This window comes from Rhineura floridana, chromosome 3 (genome assembly GCF_030035675.1).
Source record: "Rhineura floridana isolate rRhiFlo1 chromosome 3, rRhiFlo1.hap2, whole genome shotgun sequence".
NCBI lineage: Eukaryota > Metazoa > Chordata > Lepidosauria > Squamata > Rhineuridae > Rhineura > Rhineura floridana.
The window spans coordinates 193,382,031-193,405,564 of record NC_084482.1 but is presented as its reverse complement, the minus strand read 5'-3'; the positions used below and the strand labels follow the sequence as shown (position 1 = coordinate 193,405,564).

The 23,534-nt window shown below is 43.9% G+C and overlaps 1 protein-coding gene across 1 annotated transcript in view; it reads left to right on the top strand.

Annotated features, from left to right (window-relative positions):
* ABCF1 (ATP binding cassette subfamily F member 1) overlaps window positions 1-13,534 on the top strand; it is a 34,635-nt gene extending 21,101 nt beyond the window's left edge. The window contains exons 16-27 of the mRNA XM_061619164.1: window positions 1,389-1,537; window positions 3,432-3,515; window positions 4,415-4,539; window positions 5,827-5,939; window positions 6,484-6,655; window positions 7,288-7,362; window positions 7,756-7,826; window positions 9,146-9,178; window positions 10,110-10,278; window positions 10,813-10,877; window positions 11,748-11,820; window positions 12,987-13,534. Of these exons, the coding sequence (XP_061475148.1) occupies window positions 1,389-1,537; window positions 3,432-3,515; window positions 4,415-4,539; window positions 5,827-5,939; window positions 6,484-6,655; window positions 7,288-7,362; window positions 7,756-7,826; window positions 9,146-9,178; window positions 10,110-10,278; window positions 10,813-10,877; window positions 11,748-11,820; window positions 12,987-13,153 (1,296 nt within the window). The 3' untranslated portion in view covers window positions 13,154-13,534. The remainder of the gene's footprint in view (window positions 1-1,388; window positions 1,538-3,431; window positions 3,516-4,414; window positions 4,540-5,826; window positions 5,940-6,483; window positions 6,656-7,287; window positions 7,363-7,755; window positions 7,827-9,145; window positions 9,179-10,109; window positions 10,279-10,812; window positions 10,878-11,747; window positions 11,821-12,986) is intronic.
* The last annotated feature ends 10,000 nt before the right edge of the window (window positions 13,535-23,534 follow it).

Here is a 23,534-nt window from a genome sequence, read left to right as displayed (position 1 = left end):
CTACACTGACTGGCAGTAGCTCTCTAGGCTTTCGGACAGGACATTCCCTGCCCTACCTGGAGATGCCAGGAACGGTCTGCAGATACCAGGGACCTTTCCCAAACAAGCTTTAGTTCTGCAGAAAGGCGAGTGGATGGACGGGTTGTGGCATGTCTTTTGTGCTGGCAAAGGCACGCAAGCAGATGAAATGCTTCCCACATAGGGTGAGAGAAGAGGACGGATGGTGAAAAGGTCGCATGGCGTGTTAATGTTCATTGAAGAAATGGCACAGGAGTGCTGGTCGCTTAGCAAGAGTACTGCAATATTTTTAAAACATGAGTGGATTCACCATTTTCCTTCTCTTTGTGTGTGTGAGAGGAAGGCGGGTGAGTGTTGGTGTGGATGTTCTAACTCTTTAGAGAGCAAAGTAGGGAACTACTGACATCAACTGTAACTTTAGAAACTTGTGCTTGAGTTTGCTTTTCCCTCCCCCTCCCCATTCCTTTTTCCTTGTGTGTCATGTCTTTTGAGATTGTGAGCCTGAGGGCAGGGACTGCCTTAGAGCTGTAAGCCACTCTGAGGCTGCTTTCATATGTGGGGCTTTTTCCGTTAGGTTAACAGATTACAATGGTAGCACTTCTGTCCCGATTTCTAAAATTCCTTTCACACTGCAGTACCTGTTGCGTTAAGGCGCAGTGGATTTTTCAGCCAATATACTTTCATTTCCTGCAACTGTCTTTTACACGGCTGCAATGAACGTCTTGTTTCCGCCCCTCACCCGTTATACACATGCACACTGTGTAGGAGGTCTAAGATTGCATCCTGTCGCCATGCAACCCCTCTCCCTTTTTAGTTGTATAGACCCAGAGGTTTGTATGGGAAATGCTGCTGCTACCCGCACCTATGCCAGAATACCGGTACAATTTTTGTCAGGCAAAAATCTCCTGTGCGTCTAAAGAGTGGGAACGCACTCTGTGCTGGGATGCCTGTCATGTCAGCAGCTACAGCTAGCGAAAAACTTCTGCAATTTTCCAGGTTCCCAAGCTTGCAAACAGATTATTTCTGATATTATTTACCACGAAAATTTGCTCTAAATGCACTATATTACACTAGAATTCCAGAACTAGCTTGGACATTGTGTGAAAGGTCAACTATAATGCACAAATTGCCAGGTAAGAAATTGTCAGAATAACAGAATAAAGTACCGTGTGAAAGCAGCCTGAGAGTCTTTTTTGGCTGAAGGGGAGGCTATAAATGCTTCAAGTAAATCAATTAATGCTGATTGTATTTACTTTTTTTTCTGTTGGCAATCTTCTCTTCCAACTTCTAGTCAGTAGCATTCATGGAAAGGACTGTCTGTTCCTTTTGGTTGATCCCCAACCGCAAAATGCATTCTCTCCCCTCCACAGGTCTATGAGGAACTGCGGGCCACGGGAGCAGCGGCGGCGGAGGCGAAGGCTCGGAGAATCCTGGCTGGCTTGGGCTTCAATCCCGAGATGCAGAACCGGCAGACCAAAAAGTTCTCTGGGGGATGGCGAATGAGGGTGTCCCTGGCCAGGTAAGAGTGAGGCTGGAGGAGATGGTGAAATGGAGGATCTGAACATCCTTAATGTTAATTCATTTTAATTTGTTGCCCCGTAACCAAGGTTCTTTGGGTGATGGAACAGTTAAAAAAAAATTAAAAACGTAAATCCAATGCAATATCAATCAGGTGTCAGCAAAAGAGTCCAATAAAGCAAGGAGTGTAAAGTCATACACCCTCAAGTGGCTTGAGGGTGGAAAGTCTTATTGTGCAAGCGAAAGCTGTTCCCTGCTCATGTGAGAATTTAGATGAATACCGCCCACAATATTTATTCAGCAGACATATCTTTTCTGTGTATACTTTTAGATCCAGCCATATGCCAAGTACCCCAATATCTTGTAAGCTTTGTAGATTTTTCTACTTCCTTGTGCTGCTCTCGTCCCACTTTCAAGCCAAGTATGGCTGGGAGAGAGAGAAAACAAGGGGAAAGGGTCCAGCAGAAAGAGAGATGAGCTGTTTCACCCACTTTAGGTAATACAGAGAGCAGGCAGGCTCTGGCGCTTACTAGAGTAAGATGTTTATTTTGCTCTATGCGTTTCAGAGTCGAAACTCCTTTGTCAGGCAATATAAAGGGCAACGTAGTCATCACTTCCTAAAAACATAAACCATACAAAATCTGTACATTCAGAAAATCTAAAAATATAAATCGGGCTTAAATTGTTACAAGCCATGTCAAACTGAAAACGCATCATGACACCAACAAACTGCCAACATTTTACTCAAAAAAATCTTTAAAGCCTCCATTCTTTTGAACCTTATAAAGCCAATATCTCCAGTGTGAATTCACACTGTGTCTGAAGTCCAGCGGAACTAACCAGACATCCATTAGGAAAATGCAGCCACTGTTATCCCTGTATTTCAGCATACATTGAAAAATGGAAATGGACTGCCTTCAAGTCAATCCCGACTTATGGCTACCCTATCAATAGGGTGTTCATGGTAAGCAGTATTCAGAGGGGGTTTCCCATTGCCTCCCTCTGAGGCTAGTCCTCCTCAGCTGGCTATGGCCTACTCAGCTTGCCACAGCTGCACAAGCCAGCCCCTTCCTTGTCCGCAACTGCCAACTGGGGGCAACTGGGCTCCTTGGGACTATGCAGCTTGCCCACGGCTGCATAGGTGGCAGGGCACGTAACCCCTGAGCCACTCACTGTGGGGGTGATCTTTAGCTGGCTCTTTACACCCAGGAGACACGAGCGGGGATTTGAACTCACAGACTCTGGACTCCCAGCCAGGCTGTCCTCCCCACTGTGCTGTACCAGCTTTCAGCTATTCAGCATGTAAATAACCTGTAAATGCTTGCAAATTTCCTGGACCGCAAAAAACCTTGTTCTGCAAATCTGAACTAAAAACAGCTTCAAAAAAGCAAAATAAGATTTTTTTTTTTTCATAATGGCATACTGCCCCCCTGACAGATCACACCCAAGGGATCATGGCACTCAACAGAAATAAGGTTCCCCATCTCTGCCCTCGGAACAATCTTTCCCCCTGGATCTTGTTCTTGAAAAGTGGAGCAACGCTTTTGCTTACTAGTCCATGTTAAGGGAGACTCCAAATAGCCAAGAGCTCCCCTCTTCATATAAGGTCATAGCCCTTGATGTCCCAAGTTAGGGTGCACATGACAGAAACCAGCTAACTAGCAGGAGTCCTGTGGCTTTCCAGAGGAATGTAGGAGGATCCCTTATGCTGACTCACACCATCTAGCTCAGTGTTGCCTACCCTGACCAGCAGTGGCTTTCCAGGGTTTCAGACGGGTCCAGCCCAGCTCTACCTGGAGATGCTGGGCTTGAACCTGAGGCCTACTGCCTGCAAGGCAGATGATCTACCACTGAGCTCTGGCCCTTCCCCATTGCTTACCATTCTCTCCTTTCAGAGCACTGTTCATGGAGCCCACATTGCTGATGCTTGATGAGCCCACCAACCATCTGGATCTGAACGCCGTCATCTGGCTAAACAAGTAAATCACTTCCTGGTCACGTTTGGGGGGGAGAGTGGCTTGACTGTTATGGCACGTGTACGCATGCATGTGCGCAAGCATGCATAATTTCCAGTGATTAGCGGGCAAAGTGTCTTTAGCGCTAGCCTTTGGCTCCTCTTTATTTACATCACTGTAGGAAGCTGCCTTGTACAATACTGAGTCAGACCATTGGTCCATCTGTCTCAGGATTTCAGGCAGGCTTCTCTCCCAGCCCTACCTGGAGATGCCGGGGATTGAACCTGAGACCTTCTGCATGCAAAGCAGATGCGCTACCACCGAGCTCTGGCCCTTACCCTTTGTACTGCCTAGTTAAAGATGCGCTCTGGACAGATTGCAATAAACATTAAAAATAATCAACAAGAGTCAATACCAACCAAAGAATACATTGATTTATGACATGCAAAAGTCAGCTCCAGTGAGAAATCATGACAGGCATGCGCACTGCTATAGTTTTATACAGCTCCCAGGATTTGGCTTTCCTTGGTGCAGAATCCTCCCCTCCCCATTATTTCCCAGCCCCTCCTCATTGCTGTCTTTCCTACACTTCTTTTGCTGCCGCACCTAATGGGAAAAGGAGGCCTATCCCTGAACACGTGTATAAAAATTGTTCTATGAAACACCTCAAAAGCAGCGTGCTATACAATGGTTACATTAGAAAAAATGTGCCTTGTAGGTGGACATTCTTTAGATTAGAACTGTGTAAACTAGGCCTAACTCTGTATTTTTCTCAGAGCTTGGAAAAGTTACCTTTTTTAAACTACAACTCCCATCAGTCCCAGCCAGCATGGCCACTGGATTGGGCTGATGGGAGTTATAGTTCAAAAAAGTAACTTTTCCAAGCTCTGATTTTTCTACTTCTGCACCTCTTCCTGTTCCAGCTACCTCCAGACATGGAAGAAAACCCTCCTTATTGTCTCCCACGACCAGGGTTTCCTGGACGATGTGTGCACAGATATCATCCACCTGGACATGCAGAAGCTTTTTTACTACCGGGGAAACTACAGTGAGTGCTCCCTGCGAGTGGGAGTGGCAGTTTTGAGGGTGTGTGTGTGTGATGCTGTTGCTAGCATGGTGTTGGGAGGTTTTCTTGCAGGCAGGAAGGGGTGCTAAGGAAGTGCAATAGCAGGGAAACCTGGCCAGTATAAACTGTACAGAACCTAGGTTATACAACTGAATCATTTTTTTTTTTTGCAAAATAATAATAAAATAGAAATCTGTTAATTTCAGGCTAGGAAAATTGGATTTTGACTTTGAAATTTGACTTCAACATTTGTTGAAGGGCTTTAGACTTGTTGCGGCAGTCTTCTGACTGCTTTTTTTGTCTGTGTTTTGGCTTTCTTTAGTAGGGTGTAAAATATCAAATAGCCTAAACTGCCAATTTTCAAATAGTATTGGATTTCCTGAAGCAGTGGATTGGACCCAGGGTTCTGTGAGCGGAACTCTGCTTACAAGATGCTCCTGCTGGAGCAGGGCCAATTTCCACCAATTCTTCCTTCACCCTGCAGCCCTCTGTGCACCCTGAAAGCGCCAGAGTTGAGTGACCATCCAGAAAAGCAGAGGAGGTGGTGCTGGGGGCTGCAGTGGGGAGGGGGAATTGGCAAGAGTTGCCTTCCCTCCTCCTTCGGCAGCCTCTGCATCCAGCCCATTTAATACTAAAAGCTGTTATGCAAAAAGTTATCCAATACTGTCAAATACCATATTGCAGTCGTGCATTCATCAGATGTCAAATCCTGACAGTAAATATCAAATACTTGGTGAATATTTGATGTTCAGTGTCACAGTGTAATATCTAGACAGTGTTTGGTAAATATTTGATATAGTTTTGATTAGCAGATACTGTGGTGCAAGGGATGGGTGTTACCAAGTGTGCAACTTACATGCAAGTTCTCACATGCAGTCCTGACACCCCTTTTTTACCAAGAGGTGTTGTACCTCGGCTTGCTTGAACGTGCATGCCTGAGGCTCTCTCCAGGCAAAAAAAGGACTTCTCAGGTACAAGCCACCATAGCAGAATCTGGATTTTTAGGGGTGCATCATAACATGGGGGAGAGCTGTTGCTTGGAGGGCTTCTCTGTGCATCTGGCTAGCAAAACCTGGCACCAGCATTCTATACTAGATGGTCCATGCAGTGTTGGACTACAGCTCCCATCATTCCTGTCCATTAGTCATGCTGTCTCGGACTGATGTGAGCTGACGCCCAGCAACATCGAGAGGACACCAGGTTGGTCCAGCAATGTGCTGCTTAAGGGTTGTCTTCCACCACTCCCCTCGTCTGTCTTTTTCTGTCCAGTGACTTTCAAGAAGATGTATCAGCAGAAACAGAAGGAGCTGCTCAAACAGTATGAGAAACAGGAGAAGAAGCTGAAAGATCTCAAGGCTGGAGGAAAGTCCACAAAGCAAGCAGTAAGTCTCTGGTTTGTATTCTGTCCCGGGGAACGGACTCCGAGGAACAAAAAAAAGTTGCATGGCTAGATTCTGCCCTGTGGGCTTCCTGGTAGCAGAGTGGCCCAAGGGAGCAGAGCTTTTCATGTTGAGTTAATCTATGGAACTATGTGCTGCAGTGTTCTTCCTGCTGTTTTTCCCAGCAAATAAATAACCATGACCATTGGGATAAAATCACACGGCGGTCTTCAACCGTGGCCTTCGGTGTGGCTTTGAAGGTTAAGACAAGATTTTTATTCCAGTGGAGAAGTTGACAGGAGGAGGATTGGCTCTAATCTGTCCAGCCTGGTTGCTCTTGATGGATGCTCTCAGTTTGCCGTCTGATGCATATTTTACCTGGCAACAGGTGCCGTGGGACACAGTGGCCCTTGCATAGGGTTGCACACTTTTTAAGTACTTCTGTTTGGTGAGGTTAAAAGACTATGCCAGCTTAGACTGGGCCTGTCAAGCAAGCTTGCCAGTAATAGGCATCCCTGTTACCCTGTCTTCCCCTGGCCATCTCTAGGAAAAGCAGACCAAGGAGGCCCTGACCCGCAAGCAGCAAAAATGCCGTAAGAAGAACCCGGATGAAGAGGCAAATGAGGTCCCCGATCTACTGAAGCGGCCAAAGGAGTATACTGTGAAATTCACCTTCCCAAACCCGCCACCCCTCAGCCCACCCATTTTGGGCTTGCATGGTATGGACCGATCTTCGTAAGGGGAACCTGGAGGGGAGGGAGAGCTGGGGACTGCAATTGTCTGGCTGACTTTGGAAAAGCACAGACGCAAAACGGAAGGGGCCCCAAATGGCATGAAAGCCACAGACAAAATCAGTGGGACCTGATGGTGATGATATCAATAAATATAATATGAATAAGAACTATAATATAAATAAAAACTTAGGAATCTCCTTTTACGCATGTCTCAAGGCAATTTACAAACATACCATAAAACCAGGTAAAAATGCTTTTGAAACAGTACAAAAAACAATCAGAGATCAGTTAAAAACAGTACAAAATGAACCCCTAAGACAAAGATCTTTTCATCCAGCTTGAAAAGCTTGTTTAAAGAAAAATGTCTTTTAATTGTTTCTGGATAATATTATAGGTAATCAGTGTAAATGACAAATACTACAATGTGTACATATATATACACACACACACATACATACATGCATACATACACACTGTACATATATTAATAGCGACATGTGCAGGATATAGGAGCCAAACCGCCAGCATTTCCACAATGGCTCACAGTACGGTGGCTAATAGGAGAGATTATTCTTTCCCTCTTGCCGATTGTCTCTCCCTCTTGTTCTTCTCTGTAGGCGTGGACTTCTGTTATGAGGGGCAGAAGCCTCTCTTCAAAAATTTGGACTTTGGGATTGACATGGAGTCTCGAAGTAAGTGGTTTGAAGAGGAAGACGGAGGAGTCCCTATTATATATAAAAAAGTATCTGTCTGCACTTACTGTTTGTCTCTTGTTTCCTGACTGCACTACATTCTTTTAACCCAGGGACAGCCAATGTGGTATCCTCCAGATGTTGTTGGACTCCACTTCCCATCAGTCCCAGCCAGCGTGGCCAGGGATGATGGGGAGTCCAGCCACATCTGGATGGCATCACGTTGGCTATACCTGTTGTAACCTCTGACAGCGTTTTGCCGGAAAGTTCACTTCTCAAGTCCGTCTGCCTTCACTCTGCATGTTGAAAGCAGTCAGTGGGCAAGAAGCTTCTGGAAGCATTACCTGCATGGCAGAATCAGGGTAGTGATTATGCTTTTCTCTCTTCCCTCAGTCTGTATCGTGGGCCCCAATGGTGTGGGGAAAAGTACGCTACTCTTGCTGTTAACAGGGAAGCTGACGCCGGTAAATGAACCATATCTCACTTTCTACGTTTGAGTTCCTCATTTTTGATCACCCCACTGTGGCAACAGGAAGGGCTGCTCCAAATGTGCCCCAGAGTTAAGCTCCCTTGACACATGGATCACATCATACAGTTACTGGAGAGCAGGGGTGCACTGCTGACCCCTCCTAGAGATGCCCATGTGTTTATTTGTTTATTTTGTCCAGTGGTTCCCAAACTTTGTTTCCCCCACAGACCACTTGAAAATTGCTGATGGTCTTGGTGGACCACTTCATGATGTTTCTGCCTGTTGTGTAGCAATTATAGTGTGCTGTGCTAGGTGCTATATTTTTATTCCTGATTTTATTTCTTATTTTGTATTTTATTGCATTACAATTTGCATTCCAATTATAATACAAGAAAATACAAGCAAAAGGAGTGGTAAAAATACAGTTCAAAATCAAAATGAATATATAATGCCGGCATGCAACGGAGCACCTGAATGAAGCTCAGAGACCACAGTTTGGGAACCCCTGATTTAGTAAATTTTCTACTAGAGTCCTCAAAGCAGCTACATTTATAACAACACAACAGATACCGCCAAGAACTGCATGTGCACAAAACAGCCGGCCCCACTGAAATGAGCCAGCATCAGGTGTTTGTCCCACAGGGCAGACGGCGTCCACTGGCCCTATGGTGAGGAAAGGACAGTCCGACTGGAGCAGGCCCTGGTCTTGTCTTTGCCTGTCCCCCTCCATGTTAGCCTGGATGCCTGCAGTGAAGAACAGCTGTTTGCCTGCAGGCTTGCACACAGTCAGGGCCCACACGCGATCCCAGTTGCCGCAAGCCTGTGCATGCGCAGCTACTTGCATTGCTGCATGTTTGGGACAGGACTGGTGGGTGCTCCCCACTCCCCACCCATTGTGTGAAGCCCCTTTGATGCTATTCCCACATAATTCTCAAGCGCCAGTTCTTGGATTTGAGCTCACATCTGTACCCCCCCTCCAATTTCTCCTCCCCACCCCCACTCTAGCATACAGACCCAACTTTCTAACCCAAAGTTCTCTTTAAAAAAACTAGGGAGTGCTGGCTGAATGCATGCTAACTCTGTACTGCTGCCTCTAAATGTTCCCCTTGCACCATAACTGGGTGCAGAATTACTCCTTTTCATTCTGCACTCTCCCCCAGTAGGCTGCATTTTGACCCTGAGTTCTCTCAGCTGCTGGATCCAATTTTAGGAGCTCTTCTGCTTTAATCTGGCAGGATCTCAGGGGAAATTATTAGACTGTTGGGCTCCACTTTTACCTTCCTTTTTGTTTCTTTCCTTTTGTCAACTTTCCAGACCAGAGGGGAAATGAGAAAAAACCACAGACTGGTAAGTCTTGGTGGCGATCTAACAGGGATCTCCTGGGAACGTGGAGCAAAATTTTGAGGGATCTAGAGTTTGCATTTGGGGTAGGAAAGGAAGGCTGCAAGTCCAAATGGAAGGGTCTATTCCTGTTGGAAGTTGGTTTGTTCCAAGGCCATAAAATTGTTTGACACATGAGAAAGGAGCCACCGATACATGTTTTTGGCAAGCGACTGTAATGGAGAGAGTGTCTTGGGATTGGGTGTGGAAGGCCCTGGATCAGTTTTTGTTATTTTATTACCAACATTTATATCCTCCCTCTTCTCCAAGGAGCTCAAGGTGGTGTACATGGATCTCCCCCTCCCTATTTTATCCTCGCAACAACCCTGTGAAGAAGGTTATGCTGAAAGACAGTGACTGGCCCAAGTGAGCTTCATGGTTGAGTGGTGAGCTCTGTTCTCCTAGGTCCTAGTCCAGTACCCTAACCACTCTACCCCCCTGGCTTTCCCCCTCGGCTGTGAAGTTCACTCAATGGGACTCAGGCAAATTGCTGTCCTTCAGCCTCACATGCTTTGCAGACCTGTTGCAAGGGCACAATGAGTTAAGAAGAAGCTCTGCAAAACATTTCAGTTTGTGTATTTTGTTCATGTCTGTTTTGTTGTTGGTTGCGTCCAACTTTCCTACCCAAAGAGGTGAGGCAAGACAAAAGGCAGACATTCCCCGCCCCCACACTTTAGCAACCTTTTCCACCCGCCACTCAAAACTCATCTTTGTTTAGATGGGGAGCGATGCCTGTCCGAGTGTCCTCCATTGAAATCAGTGCAGGGTGGCAGGACCTCCTCCCCGTTTGGCTGTGCTGGCGCATTTGAATGAGCATCTGCTGCACCTCGGTGCCCCTTTTAGACAGGTTAGAGGGATATTCGCCTTCACAGTATGAAAGATCTTTGTCTCCTGGTAGAAAGTCGGATTCTTCAATCAGCAGTACGCTGATCAGCTGAATATGCAGGAAACGGCAACAGAGTATCTGCAGCGCAACTTCAACCTGCCCTACCAGGATGCCCGCAAATGCCTGGGACGCTTTGGCCTGGAGAGCCACGCCCACACCATCCAGATCTGCAAGCTCTCTGGTACTCTCAGGAGTGGGGAGACTCTCGGGAATTGGAGGAGGGGCTCAACTGGAGGCTTCTCAAGAAGACAACATCCCTGCTAGGCCCTTTCATGCTTATGGTCCACCTCAGCCTGGAGAAAGCAGGCTGAGGAGATAGGTGGTAGGCTTTGAGGGACTAACAGTTAACAGCAGAAGAGATTGGGATTCTCCAGGGTTAAGCAGCTATGTGACTCCCCACCCCCGTCCTCCTCTCTGTTCTCGTTGTGAAAGAACAATCTTATTTATACCAGCATTGGTGAAACTTCTGCTCTACCTCCACTCTTGAAGGCCGTATGTCTCTGAATATCAGTTGCTAGAAGCCACGGGAGGGAAGAGTGGCAGTTGCACTCAAGTCCTGCTTGCGGGCTTCCCGTGGGCATCTGATTGGCCACTGTGAGAACAGGAGGCTGGGCTAGATGCCCCCCCCCCCGGCCTGATCCAGCAGGGCTTCTCTTACGATCTTATGAAGAGGGAGCATCTGTCCTAATTATCTCTTTTTTTGTTCTACTTCCAGGAGGACAGAAAGCCCGTGTGGTATTTGCTGAACTGGCTTGCAGAGAACCAGATGTTCTCATTTTGGTGAGTCCCAGACATGCTGCATCGGAACCAAAACAATTTTAGGGTGTTGGATTCCCCTCCCCCAGGAAAATACCCTCTTCAGGGCCTTGAACCTTTCAACCCTAGAATGTTAAATAAGAGGTTGGGGTGCCTTGATGGAGTCTTTGGGCTCCTTCCTTTCTCAGCCAAATGTGAGGGTGGGATACAACGATGGGTTGCCACTGCCGCCTCCTGCCCAAGACAGGCAGGGTCATGGGACACAATTTCAAGTAGATTCTCTGTCTCAGGAGACTCCATCCCAGTTCCTTCCCTGTCCTGGAAACAAAGCTCACTCCTTTTCAGAGCTGTCCATCGTTCAGCCTTTGCACTGTGGTTCTTTACTGTATCTTGGCTAGTATTTTGCTAACTTCTCTGATTGCTTGTTTCCTTTTAAAAACAGCAACTTCCTTAGGCAGGGGCTTCTTGAGTGAGTCAAGCAACTACCCGCTTCTTCAGCAGAGAGCAACAAAACTCTCCCAGTCAGACTCGTGCGGCCTCTCTGCTTAAGAGATGCAACAAGAGTTTCTTGCTCTCTCAGTGAAAAGATGGCAATCCTTGATGCAGCTTCATTTAATTCTCTTGCTGTTTGCTTTACCGCCTTGTTCAGCTACCCCCTAATTCCATCAGTGCTAACCTTTTAGGTCCTAAAAGCACCTTCCTGAGCCTGTATTGGCTTCTGGTTGCTAATGCTTGAGTACATGGCAAGTCTGCTTTCTGAAAGCTTTCTACTGCCACAGAACCTGTGAGCTGGAAGCATCCCCCCCACACACACACCACCACTTTAAAGCCAGGAGTCTTTTTCTCCTCTTAAACGAATTTTATCCCCTTTTTGTTACTCTCCCTCACACCCAGGATGAACCTACAAATAACCTGGATATTGAGTCAATTGATGCCTTGGGAGATGCCATCAACGAGTACAAAGGCGGTGAGTGAAACATCTGGAGGGCACAAGGTTGGAGAATGCTGTTCCAAACATAAAGACGGTGTTTTAACATCTAGAATGATCAGCTTGTGACTGAGGTCATATCAACCCCATATGGCGATTTGTGCATTGCTAACCTCAAGATTTGATGATGTGCTCTATGTGGAGCTACCCTTGGGCCTGGTCCAGAGGCTCCAGCTGGCTCAAATTGCTGCGGCTAGACTGCTGCCAGCACGTAATTCCAGTGTTCAAAAGCTTGCGCTGGCTGCCCCTATGCTACCGGCTTCATTAATTTACAAGGCCTTTAAGAACTTAGGTCCAGGATACGTCAGGGATTGCCTGATCCCTTATATCCCTGCCCATCACTGAGGTCTTCAGGAGCATCACTGTTACTGGTTCCCAATGGCTTGGATGCATAGCTTGCATCCACCAGGAGCTTATGCATTCAGTATTGTGGGCCCAATTGTCATACTGCGGTAACAGTTGGAAATGTTGCTGGACTCCAACTCCCATTAGCCCCAGCTAGCATGGCCAATGGTCAGGGATCATGGCCATTGTAGTCCAACGGTATCAGGAGGGCCACAGGTTCCATTCCCCCTGATGTACATGGTTCTCTTCTCTGTTCCTCCCCCACCCCATTTTATCCTCATCAGTATTGGTATATTTTTCTTTGTTTGGTTTTTCAAGTTCAGCATAATGCACACAAAACAGATACATCCACAAAAAACGATCTAACGTGGTGCATATCAGTTGCACATCAAATTGGTTACCGAGAGACTGCTTGTTACATAAGATGGAGAAGTCCATGTAAGCAATGAAACTTAAAACCACAAATGTCTCGGCAATAATATCCTCACAACAATTCTGTGAGGTAGGTCAGGCTGAGAATCCCAAGGCCACTCAGTAAGGATTTCAACCCCGGCCTTCCCAATCCTAGATCTTTAACCACCACCATCCCCACATTGGTCCTTAGTTGGGTTTGCGCACATGGACTCAAATGTCAGTATTGAGTTTCAGCATGGCAGTGCCTCCTCCTGCTCTCGGATACTACGCTGTGGCTGCTCTTGAGAACAGAAGAGGCACGTGTACCATCTTTGTGGAGGGTGGGGGAGAAATTTCTTGCAGCAGGAAGTGGCTGCGCTAACAGCTCCGACTTTTCCCTCTTCCAGCTGTGATAGTTGTGAGCCACGATGCCCGGCTTATCACGGAGACCAACTGCCACCTGTGGGTGGTGGAGGATCAGACAGTCAACCAGATAGATGGTGACTTTGAAGACTACAAACGCGAAGTGCTGGAGGCCTTGGGCGAAGTCCTCATCAATCGGCCCCGGGAGTGAGACTGAAGAGGTGGAGCCTCTGCTAAATAGGCCCAGCCTCCTTCTCTTTTCCTAGTGGACGCTCTACCCTTTCCTTGTGAATTCAGGACTCTATTTATCTGAGAGTGGGAGGGGAGAGAGCTTGAGCATGGGCGAGGATGCTTAAAAAAAGTGTTTCTTGGCTGCCTTTTCCTCTTCCTCCCCACCACCACCAAGAAAGTACAAGTGTTTGAGGGGGCTGGTAAAGTGCAGATGTGCCTCACAGCAGCTTGTTTTCCATGAGGCAGACATTTTGGTGTCATTTTTACAGATCTCCTCTCTCACCTTCCCCCCACCTTTCCCCTTTTTAAGAAGACTTGGAGCAGAGTTGTGTACACTTACTAAATTAAAATGTGAAGGATGCTTTTTGTGTGTGGCTGCCATTTCTTTCTTCCTTTGTTTGGCTTCGTTTTAGAGAATAAGGTGCCAGAGAGTGTGATGGTGGGACTCGGTTGAGCAGGGGAATGCAAAAGAGTGGGGGCATCCATTTCCCCTACTATCTCTTTTGGCCTGAGTGGGGGCATCCATTTCCCCTACTATCTCTTTTGGCCTGGAGAACTCCAACTCTGTAGTATGCCAGGCTTCACTTCCGAGTACAGGGATTCCCAGCGTGGTGCCTGTTGGTTCCCATGTGTCCACAGAGAGACTGCAAGTCCCCCTCCCCCAAAATAAGGCTTGGAAACAAGCATTCTCTTGTAGCCAATAGAATTGGTTGTGGGAGGAGTTCATGCCAGTTTCTCTTGTTTGTACATGTGCCCCTGGGACTGGGTCCAAAAAGGTTGGTGATCCCTGTCCTAGGGCATGCCATGGTATCTGCCAGGCTTGAGCCCCTTACCTCTGCTTGTCCAGAGCAGGGGGGAACAGGCTTCTACTTAATGCTCTTGCCAAGTGCTTGAAAAAAGCAGGGCAAGAAAAGTATTAAAAGAGTATATTGCCAGTGCCCAGCAGACTTTCTTGCTCTTAAGAGAAAAGTGAAATGACTGAGTGAATCCTATCCATCAGACAGCGATGATTGATTTTGCACACCAAGCATGGAAATGCATATGCACATGAAATGGCTGAAACACATTGAGCTTCTCCAACCTTGTGATTACAACCTTGTACTCTGATGCAAGTACCAAGATAGAAAGGAGGGATTGGGCTGCTGAACCTTTTAGTGGATGTCTAGAAGAGGAAACTTTTGTAGGTGAAGTTTGGGGACTTCCTAGAGAGAATATGCTCTACCTGCTGAAATTCTCTGTTTTATTTCATACATAATTCTTGAAGCCACAAGACGATGTTCTCACCCTTTTGCAAATGGACACCCTTGATGCAAGGCTAGGATGTTCTATGTGAAAGTCTTGCGACAGCAGCATCTTCTTGCTGCCGGTCTCCCTTCTATCCTAGCAAGGCATTACAAGTTAGAATGGACCCCAAAGCCTGGCAAAGTAAGAGGTATTAAATTTGAACTCCATGCTTACCTAAATCATTGTTGCAGTAGGCATTGAATCAGCCAAAGCTTCTCCCACTTAATTTCTTATTCCTGTGGCTCATCCTGACTTGCTTTACTGTAATGGCTCAAAGTGTGTTGGAAATTAATCTGGGGATTGTGACTAAGCAAGCTTTGGTGCAACCTCTACTCCAAGACCCCCTTCAAGTTCTTGCAGCTAGTCTCCATCTACAAAGTCTTTGAGCTACTTTATTCAGGTACATGTTACCACACTGCATTCTATTCTTGTGAAGTTTTTCATTCTCAAATGGTGCTGTGTAATTAATACCAGCTCGACTATTAGAAGCCAGGCTCAAACTTCATTGCCTTTCCTAAGATCCATTGCCTGTGCCCAAACCCAGGGGTAAGGCTGCATGCATGTCTTCCATATGTTTTTTCCTGCCTTCCCTGCACTTTGGTGTTTTTGATGAGGGAGAGACAAGACCATCAGTGCTCCTTTGTGTTCTCCAAGAGTAGCAGAATATATTGTAGGAAACTAAAAAAAAAAACTTTTTTAAAACCCTACAAATTTAGGCAAGCTTACGTTCTTTTCACATCACAAACTTGGATCTACATATCCCTGGGCCATATAGCACTGAGCTCCCCTGCGTCAGTGGTTCCCAAACTTCCCCACAGACCTCTTGGCAGATAACTTATTTTTTTCTACCTATTGTAGCAATTGTAATGTGCTATGCTGGATGGTGTATGCTTGTTTAAATTGTATTTTTATTGTTTTTATTTGTACTGTATTACAATTTGCATTCCACAGAATTCAAACTAGTACAATAAAATACAATTTCAGAAATAAAAGAAGCAATTAAAATACGATTAAAATGCAGACATGCCACAGACCACCTGAATGAAGCTCAGTGGGACCTGAGACACCCTGCCCTATGTTAGCTGTTTGACATGATAAAATAAGCTGTGGGAAATAATCTGGAAATATTAAAAAATGTTGAGAAAACAAAAGTATAGAGAAAGATTAAATTGTGAAATCCTGTGGTTACATCAAAAGTATTTACAGCAGTTTCATGATGCTGTACAATGTATAGCAGATGATCAATTAGTAATTAAGAAATGGAAGTTGTATAATTATCAAAAATTGAGTATTATATATACATTTTAAGCTATAGTTTGTGCATCTAAGTAATATGATCAGCAACAGGGAATGTGTAGTCCTCCAGATGTTGCTAGACTACAATTCCCATCATCCCTGAAGATGGCCTACAAGGGTTGGGTCTAATGGGAGCAACAACAGCTGGAAGGGCACAAGTTCTCCATCCCTGCATGTTACAGCCACCCCACAGATAAAATGACTTCTAGCAGTCTCCAAGTGACACTTGTAGCATGCAGGATATAGGCAGACACACAAGCCTGAATATGGAGAAGGGAAGGTGAACCATTCATTGTAACTTCTACAATAAGTTATTCCTTGACCATTAATAGTGAGCCAAAGATAGAGGGTAACTTCAGAGGCTATGCCAGGGGTGGCTGATGGTGTCCTCTCCAAATGCTGTGGACTACAACTCCCATCAGCCTCAGCTAGTATGGCCCATGTTCAGGAATGATGTTGAGTTGTAGTTCAGCAACTTTTAGAAGGCATTAAATTGGCCATCCCATTGTTCCCTCCTAGCTGGTTTGTGTCATCTGTGTCTGCCTTGGCACAAAGGATTCTCGTATGTTCCTTTGGGTATTTCCCACTTTGCTATAACACAGAGGTTCCCAAACTATGGTCCATCGACCACCAACGGTCCTATGAGCATAATTCAGGTGGTCTGCAGCATGTCGACATTAAATATCCATATTGATGACTAAATTAGATTTTTATTGTTTATTTTCTGTACTGTATTACAATTTGAATTTTATGGAATTAAAATGGTAATACAATAAAAGAAGCAATAAAAATACAATTAAAAATCATACAGCATAAAGCACAGCACAATTGCTTCAACAGGCAGACAACTCATGGTGTAGTAAGACCACCAATTATTTTCAAGCTCTCTCTGTGTGTAGCAGAAAGGCAAGGACAAAACTGAACAAAAGTAAGAGACTGTACAAGAAAGGGTGATTTGTTGGGGTTTGCATTTCAAATCCTGCCTGGCACAGTATTGGGACCCAGGCCGGGTTACAGAAGTGTATCAGACTATAGTGCTGCTTGTGTTACAGCAGAAGCCTTGGCTACTCATTAGCCCCCCACCCCAAACTATATGGGGAAGAAGCAGTTAGCATCACTATATAGTGACCTAAGCCACATGTAGCCTTAAAACTAGTTCAACAGGTTATGAGCAGAAAAAGAATGGTTTCAAAGTGACACACAAAATTAGGCTTCAGTTGGTTGCAAGATTGTCTGTTACTACTATTGTCCCAGGCTATGTATGGTCTGGAGGCACATGAAGAAAAGTACGGAGGGCACCCAAAAGTACCGCAAACAAGGAGAGGGGGAACCCTCAAAGTGCCTTGCAAGTGAAAAGCCAAAGGTGGAAACAAAAATGTTTTTATTGCTGCCCAACACATTTTGGGTGAAAAGTACCCTTTATCAAGGGCAATCTGTAAAAGCATACATAAACACAGCATTAAAATAAGTTGTCAATCATACCATGAATACAAATATATTTATACATTAATCTATTAAAAATGAACGGTTCCGGACTTCCGGGAAGGGTGACTTAGCCTGTGCCTGCTTTTGAGACGGGCTCCTGCCTCAAAAGAAGCTTATTCAGATATATCAGTCAGTTTTTTCTTTTTTTTTTTGACTGATTAAACTTCTCCCGGGTAGGGAGAAACGAAGAGATTAACCTCAAAGCCTATTTTTGTTGGGACGACCAGATCTCATTAATTTATGGGACGAGGTCCAGCCGACGAAGGTGGGACGGATTTTCAACAGCAAGCTCTATCTGTTAAAGCGAACGTTCATCTTATCTTCTAAGAGAGAACGCACTAACAGGCAAGCACCCTTCTTTCTATATTTTTCTTTTACTTGACTTAAATTGTTGCTGTTTAAAAGAGATTTGCCAGATTGATCGGTTTTTGACATCTCACTGGGGAGCCATAACTTCTCTCTGCTACGCACTAATTAATAGCTTATCTCTGTTTTTGTTGCAAAAAGCTGTCCTGGATTTGCATTCTAAAGATATACACAGAAGAGGGATTTCTATTCCAGATTTTTATTTTGAAGAATATTATACTGTCTGAGACTACTCTCTTTTTGGTCTATTTTATTTTGACGAATCTGTTTCTTGACGACTGCCATTAATTGTTTCGATCCTGGGAACTGCATTTTGTTTACTTAACTATGGAGAGATAAGGCTGTCTGCTCTGTTTATACTGTGATGTCACCAAGTTTGGAGTATTAACCCAATTGTTGCTGAAATAAGAAGTGGTTTTCCTATATTTTTCTTTTAAAATGGCAATTAAGAAAGTGGCTGAGAATCTGGAAATAACTATGTTTCAGAAAATAATGGATGAGATTGAGATAACGAAACAAAACCTGCGACAGGGTTGTAAGGAGCTGAAAATTGAATTGAGTAAAATGAAGCAGGAGATTAAAGATATAGGGGTCCCTGTGAGAGAGGTGACCCTGGAAGGGGTCCCTGTGAGAGAGGAGACCCCGGAGATTGGAACAAACGTGGAACAGGAAAAAGATTTGGAGTCTATGGACTTTAGAAACAAAATCTATTGTTTGGAGACACAGGAGATTAAAGACATAGGGGTCCTTGTGAGAGAGGAGACCCTGGAGACTGGAACAGGGGTCCCTGTGAGAGAGGAGACCCTGGAGACTGGAACAGGGGTCCCTGTGAGAGAGGAGATCCCGGAGATTGGAACAAACGTGGAACAGGAACAAGATTTGGAGTCTATGGACTTTAGAAATAAAATCTATTGTTTGGAACTCAATGTTATCTCTGAAGAAATTAATGAAGATTCTAGAGATAAAGTTATCAATGGCATGGATAATTTTCTGGACTGGAATGATGTGATGGAGCCCAATATAGAGAAAATCTATGGAATTAATTGCAGCCATGTGACAATGGAAAAACTTTCAAGAGATGACCCAGTGTATTTTGAAAAAAAGAACAGAGATATGATTTTACAGCAGTATTTCAGCAACCTATTCAGAATGGATGGCAAGAAAATATTTGGGATAGAGGTAATTCCCATCAGACTCTTACTATATGACTATGGCTTTGACAGCAAGATTATTATGGAATACTGATAATGGAAGATTGGATACTGAAATTACTGGACTTAACAAGACTACTGAAGATGGAAGATGGAAAATGGAACTAATAGGGATAATAGAACAATGGCTACTGAAATTACTGAACCTAACAGATTCTGATGTGATGGATTAATTGAAATGTTTATTTTGACTATGGTTATGACAATAAGATTATCATAATTAGTAATGAGATGGATTAATCGATATGCTTATCTGGAAAAAAAAATTGATAGATATATTTCTTAAAGAATTGAAACCTCTCTTTGACTTTTTGTGGAAAGAATAAAGTAATGTTTATGAGATTTGATGATTAAGTAAGATAACTATTGGAGGAAAGTGATTTTATAATATGACTTAAGAGACAGGATTGTTATATATTATAGACTTATAACTGATCTGATCTTTGACAAATGGGAAGTCAATATTTTACTCTTTATTTTTTATTTTTATTTTTATTTTTATTTTTATTTATTTTATTTTTTTGTTTAACTATTTTTGATTTTGTTTTTTGTCTTTGAATGTTTTATGATTTTGTCTTGTATGTTTTATGAAAATTTGAATAAAAATTATTGAAAAAAAAGAAAAAAAAAAAAATGAACGGTTCCATGATATACTAAACACTGGCTGCAAAAGTTCTACTCAATAAGGAAAAAAGGGGACAGTTGAGATGGAATAAAATAAAGCTTACAAACTTACAAAGTAAAACATAACATAAAAACTTCACATATGAATACATGACACCAAAATGGAAAATTCTAACACAACTTCTCTCCCCCAAAATGAACCTGAACCAAGCAAAAAGGACAAATGAATACAAAGGTGAAATACCTATTGCATTACACACATTGGTATCAAAACTATATCTCATACATATTATTATCTTATTATTATCTTTATTTATACCCCGCCATTTTTCCAAAACTGGAACTCATGGCGGCTTCCAGATAAAAAATACATATAATTAAAAACATACAAAGTCTACATTAAAATAAGATTAAACTATTTCCAATATTAAAACCATACACACATATAGCTAAAAAAGTTCAATATGTTGAATGAGACTGGCTCTAGTGGAAGTAGCCAGTGTTATCATAGAACTGTTCATTTTTAATAGATTAATGTATAAATATATTAGTATTCATAATGTAATTGACAATGCTGTGTGTATGTATGCTTTTACAGATTGTAATTGTAATATAACTTTATAAGTATTTTCATGGAGAAAACAAGGTACTCTGAGGTGGCCTGCCTCTTCTATTCCTCTGAGGCCGAGAGACACTAGTTAGCCAGAATCACCCAGTGCCTTCCTAGACTGTGTGGTCTTCAAACATGGCTCAGTGTTTTAAACATAATCCTTTATCATAAGTTATGTATTTTATAAGTTAGGAGTGGAATTTCTTAGAACATATAAGACCCCTATAGCTACTAAAAACTGCGATGCTAATGAAATTTCAACTACCCTGAGTTGAGGTAAAACCCAAGCAGGTGTACCTGAGTCAGCCTGACCAATCAGAAACAATGAATGTACCGGGTTTGCTTGAAGGCACATTCACAATAGTAACTGGTTTCAACTGGCCTGGAAGACCATTAGTCAAGGTGGACAGCAGAATAATGGTGATCTTAGTAAGACAGGCAGAAAATTGGAATAAGAAGTGTATTACCTAATGCTTTCTGATTGGTTTGGAAAGATTGCAGAGAGGAGGAATGTGATGTTATGTAGGAAGGAACTTATGCGATTGGTGAACTAATGTCACACGCTGTATCTGTACTGCTTAAAAGAGCTTGCACACAGTGCCTCAGTGCAGTCTCTCCTGGATGTTTCTGGGAGGCTGACCCTGCATATGCTTGTAAAGAATAATGGCCTACCTTTTTGCTTCAAACCTGTGTCTTCAAATTTCTTCAAGGACCCCCAGCAAGAGATCCCACAGGAGAAAATTCTCCATCACCAACACACATAGGTTTGGGCTACATGCTGCTGGGAACAGTTCAAGCATTTTGCCAAGGACCAGCACAAGACAATTTGCAGGCCGAGGCCAAGGCCACATTAGTGCCCTCTCTATTCCATGTGGCACACCCAGCTCAGTGTCGGCTGCCTGAACCAGGGCTCTCTCGCTCTATCACATTAAGGGCTCATCCAGATGACTGCAAAATGTGTGACACGCCCGCTATGTGTGTTCATTATTTTTCGGTCGTCCAAATGACGTCTCGCGCTGTTACGCATTTTCACAGGTTAAATCCGCTCCTTGCAATACCGGCAAAAATGCGATTTGCTGTTTAAAATTGGGAATCATCCTCTGTGCCTTCAGGAGGTAGGATGCAATACCGAGGACTTTACAGCTGATGGGTGGTTCTTGGGCATTTCCCCTTGCCCCTTCTCCTCATTCCAGCCAACCACATATCTGCACTTTTGCGCATGTGCAAGAATAAGCCCGGGAAAATTGAACCAATCATCACAATGGTGGGGTGTTGGGGGGGGGGTCTGCAACTACTGCGCAGATGCATTTTATTTTTTGCCAGCCTGCAAACTGGGCGGCCGCTCTGGGTAAGATCTGCAATGCACAGCAAGCGAGAAAGGGGCTGCTAGTCAGTTTCACGCCTGCCTCTGGAAAGCCTTGTCAATTTCATTCTACTGGCTGGGGTTTTGTTTTAAATCATTTCCCAAAGGGAGAAGGAGGGGTGTGTGACACCTTTCTTGCTTTTTTGGAGAAATAAGTGCAATTGCCAGCATGTGTATCTCTTTAAATATCCATAAAGGCAGAAAAACATACATTCCATAAAGGCAGGAAAGCATACATAAGTGTAATATCTCAAATACAAACAAGAAAGCAAGCAGGCTTCAAATGGGTAGACCTGGTGGCCTGGTCTACCCATTGAAATGCATTGGCTGTTGTGACGCCAAGTCTACCCATTGAAACGCATTGGCTGTTGTGACGCCAGGTCTACCCATTGAAATGCATGGGCTTTTCTGCCCCCAGTTCTACCTGTTTAAATTAATGGGCGTTCCCCGCCCTGCATATGAGTGGTTTGCTACAGTGTCCCTGCCGCCCGGAACCATAGAGACTGGAGAACCATAGAGCAAGAAACGTGTCACCTCCTTCCTTCTCCCTTTCCTTCCCATGGCCAAATGATTTGAAACAAAAACCCCAGCCAGTAGAATGAAATTGACAAAGCTTTCCAGAGGCAGGCATGAAATCGAACAGCAGCCCCTTTCCGGTTTGTATTTGCGATATTACGCTTAAACGAATGTATGCTTTTCTGCCTTTATGGATATTTAAGGAGATACACACACGGGCAATTGCACTTATTTCTCCAAAAAAGCAAGTAACGTGTCACACACACCCTCTCCTTCTCCCTTTCCTTCCTGCAGCGAAATGATTTGAAGCAAAAACCCCAGCAAGTAGAATGAAATTGACAAAGCTTTCTGGAGGCAGGCTAAACCTGACCACCTCCCTCCTTCTCCCTTTCCTTCTGCAGCGAAAACTCCTTTACAGCCATATTGTGCTTCGTTGCAAAGGGGGAGATGAGCATACGTCATTTTTTTTGCTGACCAATTGGTTGATGGGGGAGGTTTTCGAGGCGGAGCTTGGAAAAAGCAAAAAGAATGTAGGGGTCTTACCGCTGTGTGTGCAGGTGCAAAAAAGCATTTTTTTTAATTGGGAAAGAGCGAACTAAAAGGCAAAGTGAGGACTATCAGATGACAAACCAAATACGGAAACCGTGGATTATCCCGCTCTGTTTGGATAAGCCCTAAGTCTCAGTATCTATTCTGAAGGCTCGTTTTCAGTAGCATGTGTTTAAATAAGCAGCGAACTGACAGACTCTGCATACCTATCATTTAAACTGGATATTCAGTGTATCCTGGAAAACCTCAAGAGGAAGAAAAGCCACAACCTCCATAAAGCCACCCTAAGTTAAGCTTCTTTCATGGAGGATTATGGTCATTTCACTGGCTTTATCACTTCTTACCTGCACTCAGTAGATATTGAAAGAAAAAAAGGCAGGAGGAAGAATGGATTGTGCAGTACTGTACAGACTTGAATATTTGACGCAAAATGGAAAATATATTTCAACAGGCCAAGCCCATATCACATTCTAGAAATTAGAATGATAGAAAATCATTTCCAGATGATATTTTTTTAAATACATGGACATTATCAGCAGATTAGAAAGGCTTCAGAGATTAATGTTTTCATGAAGGGAGTTTAGAAGACATGCAGGACAAGGCAGTGGGTTTTTTCAAACTAGAACCACATTGGGAAACCTGAGGCTCTCAATATGGTGTTAGACTCAGCCTTAAGCAGCATAGCCAATTGTCACGGATTAAGGTTGCAAATTATGTTATCCTATCTGACCTGGGAGGCAGAGGTAGTTAAATTCATTCTTCCCTAACTCACTCCTGCTGCTCATCACCGAAGGAAATTTTTTTAAACATTTTCAGTATTCTGCAACAGAAACTAGTTTCAGCACTACATTCCACAGGTATAGGAAAAGGCAGCCAGAATGAGCTAGGTGCTTACAGCAACTGTGTGGAAAAATCACAAATGTTAGGGCTCACTAGCCTAGAAAAAAAGCAGAGACACTTGAAAGAGGTGTTTAAAAATGCATGATGTGAAGAAATTAAGATAGGAAACATTAGAATTTAGGCACATACAATGAAGCTGTATGGCAGATTCAGGACA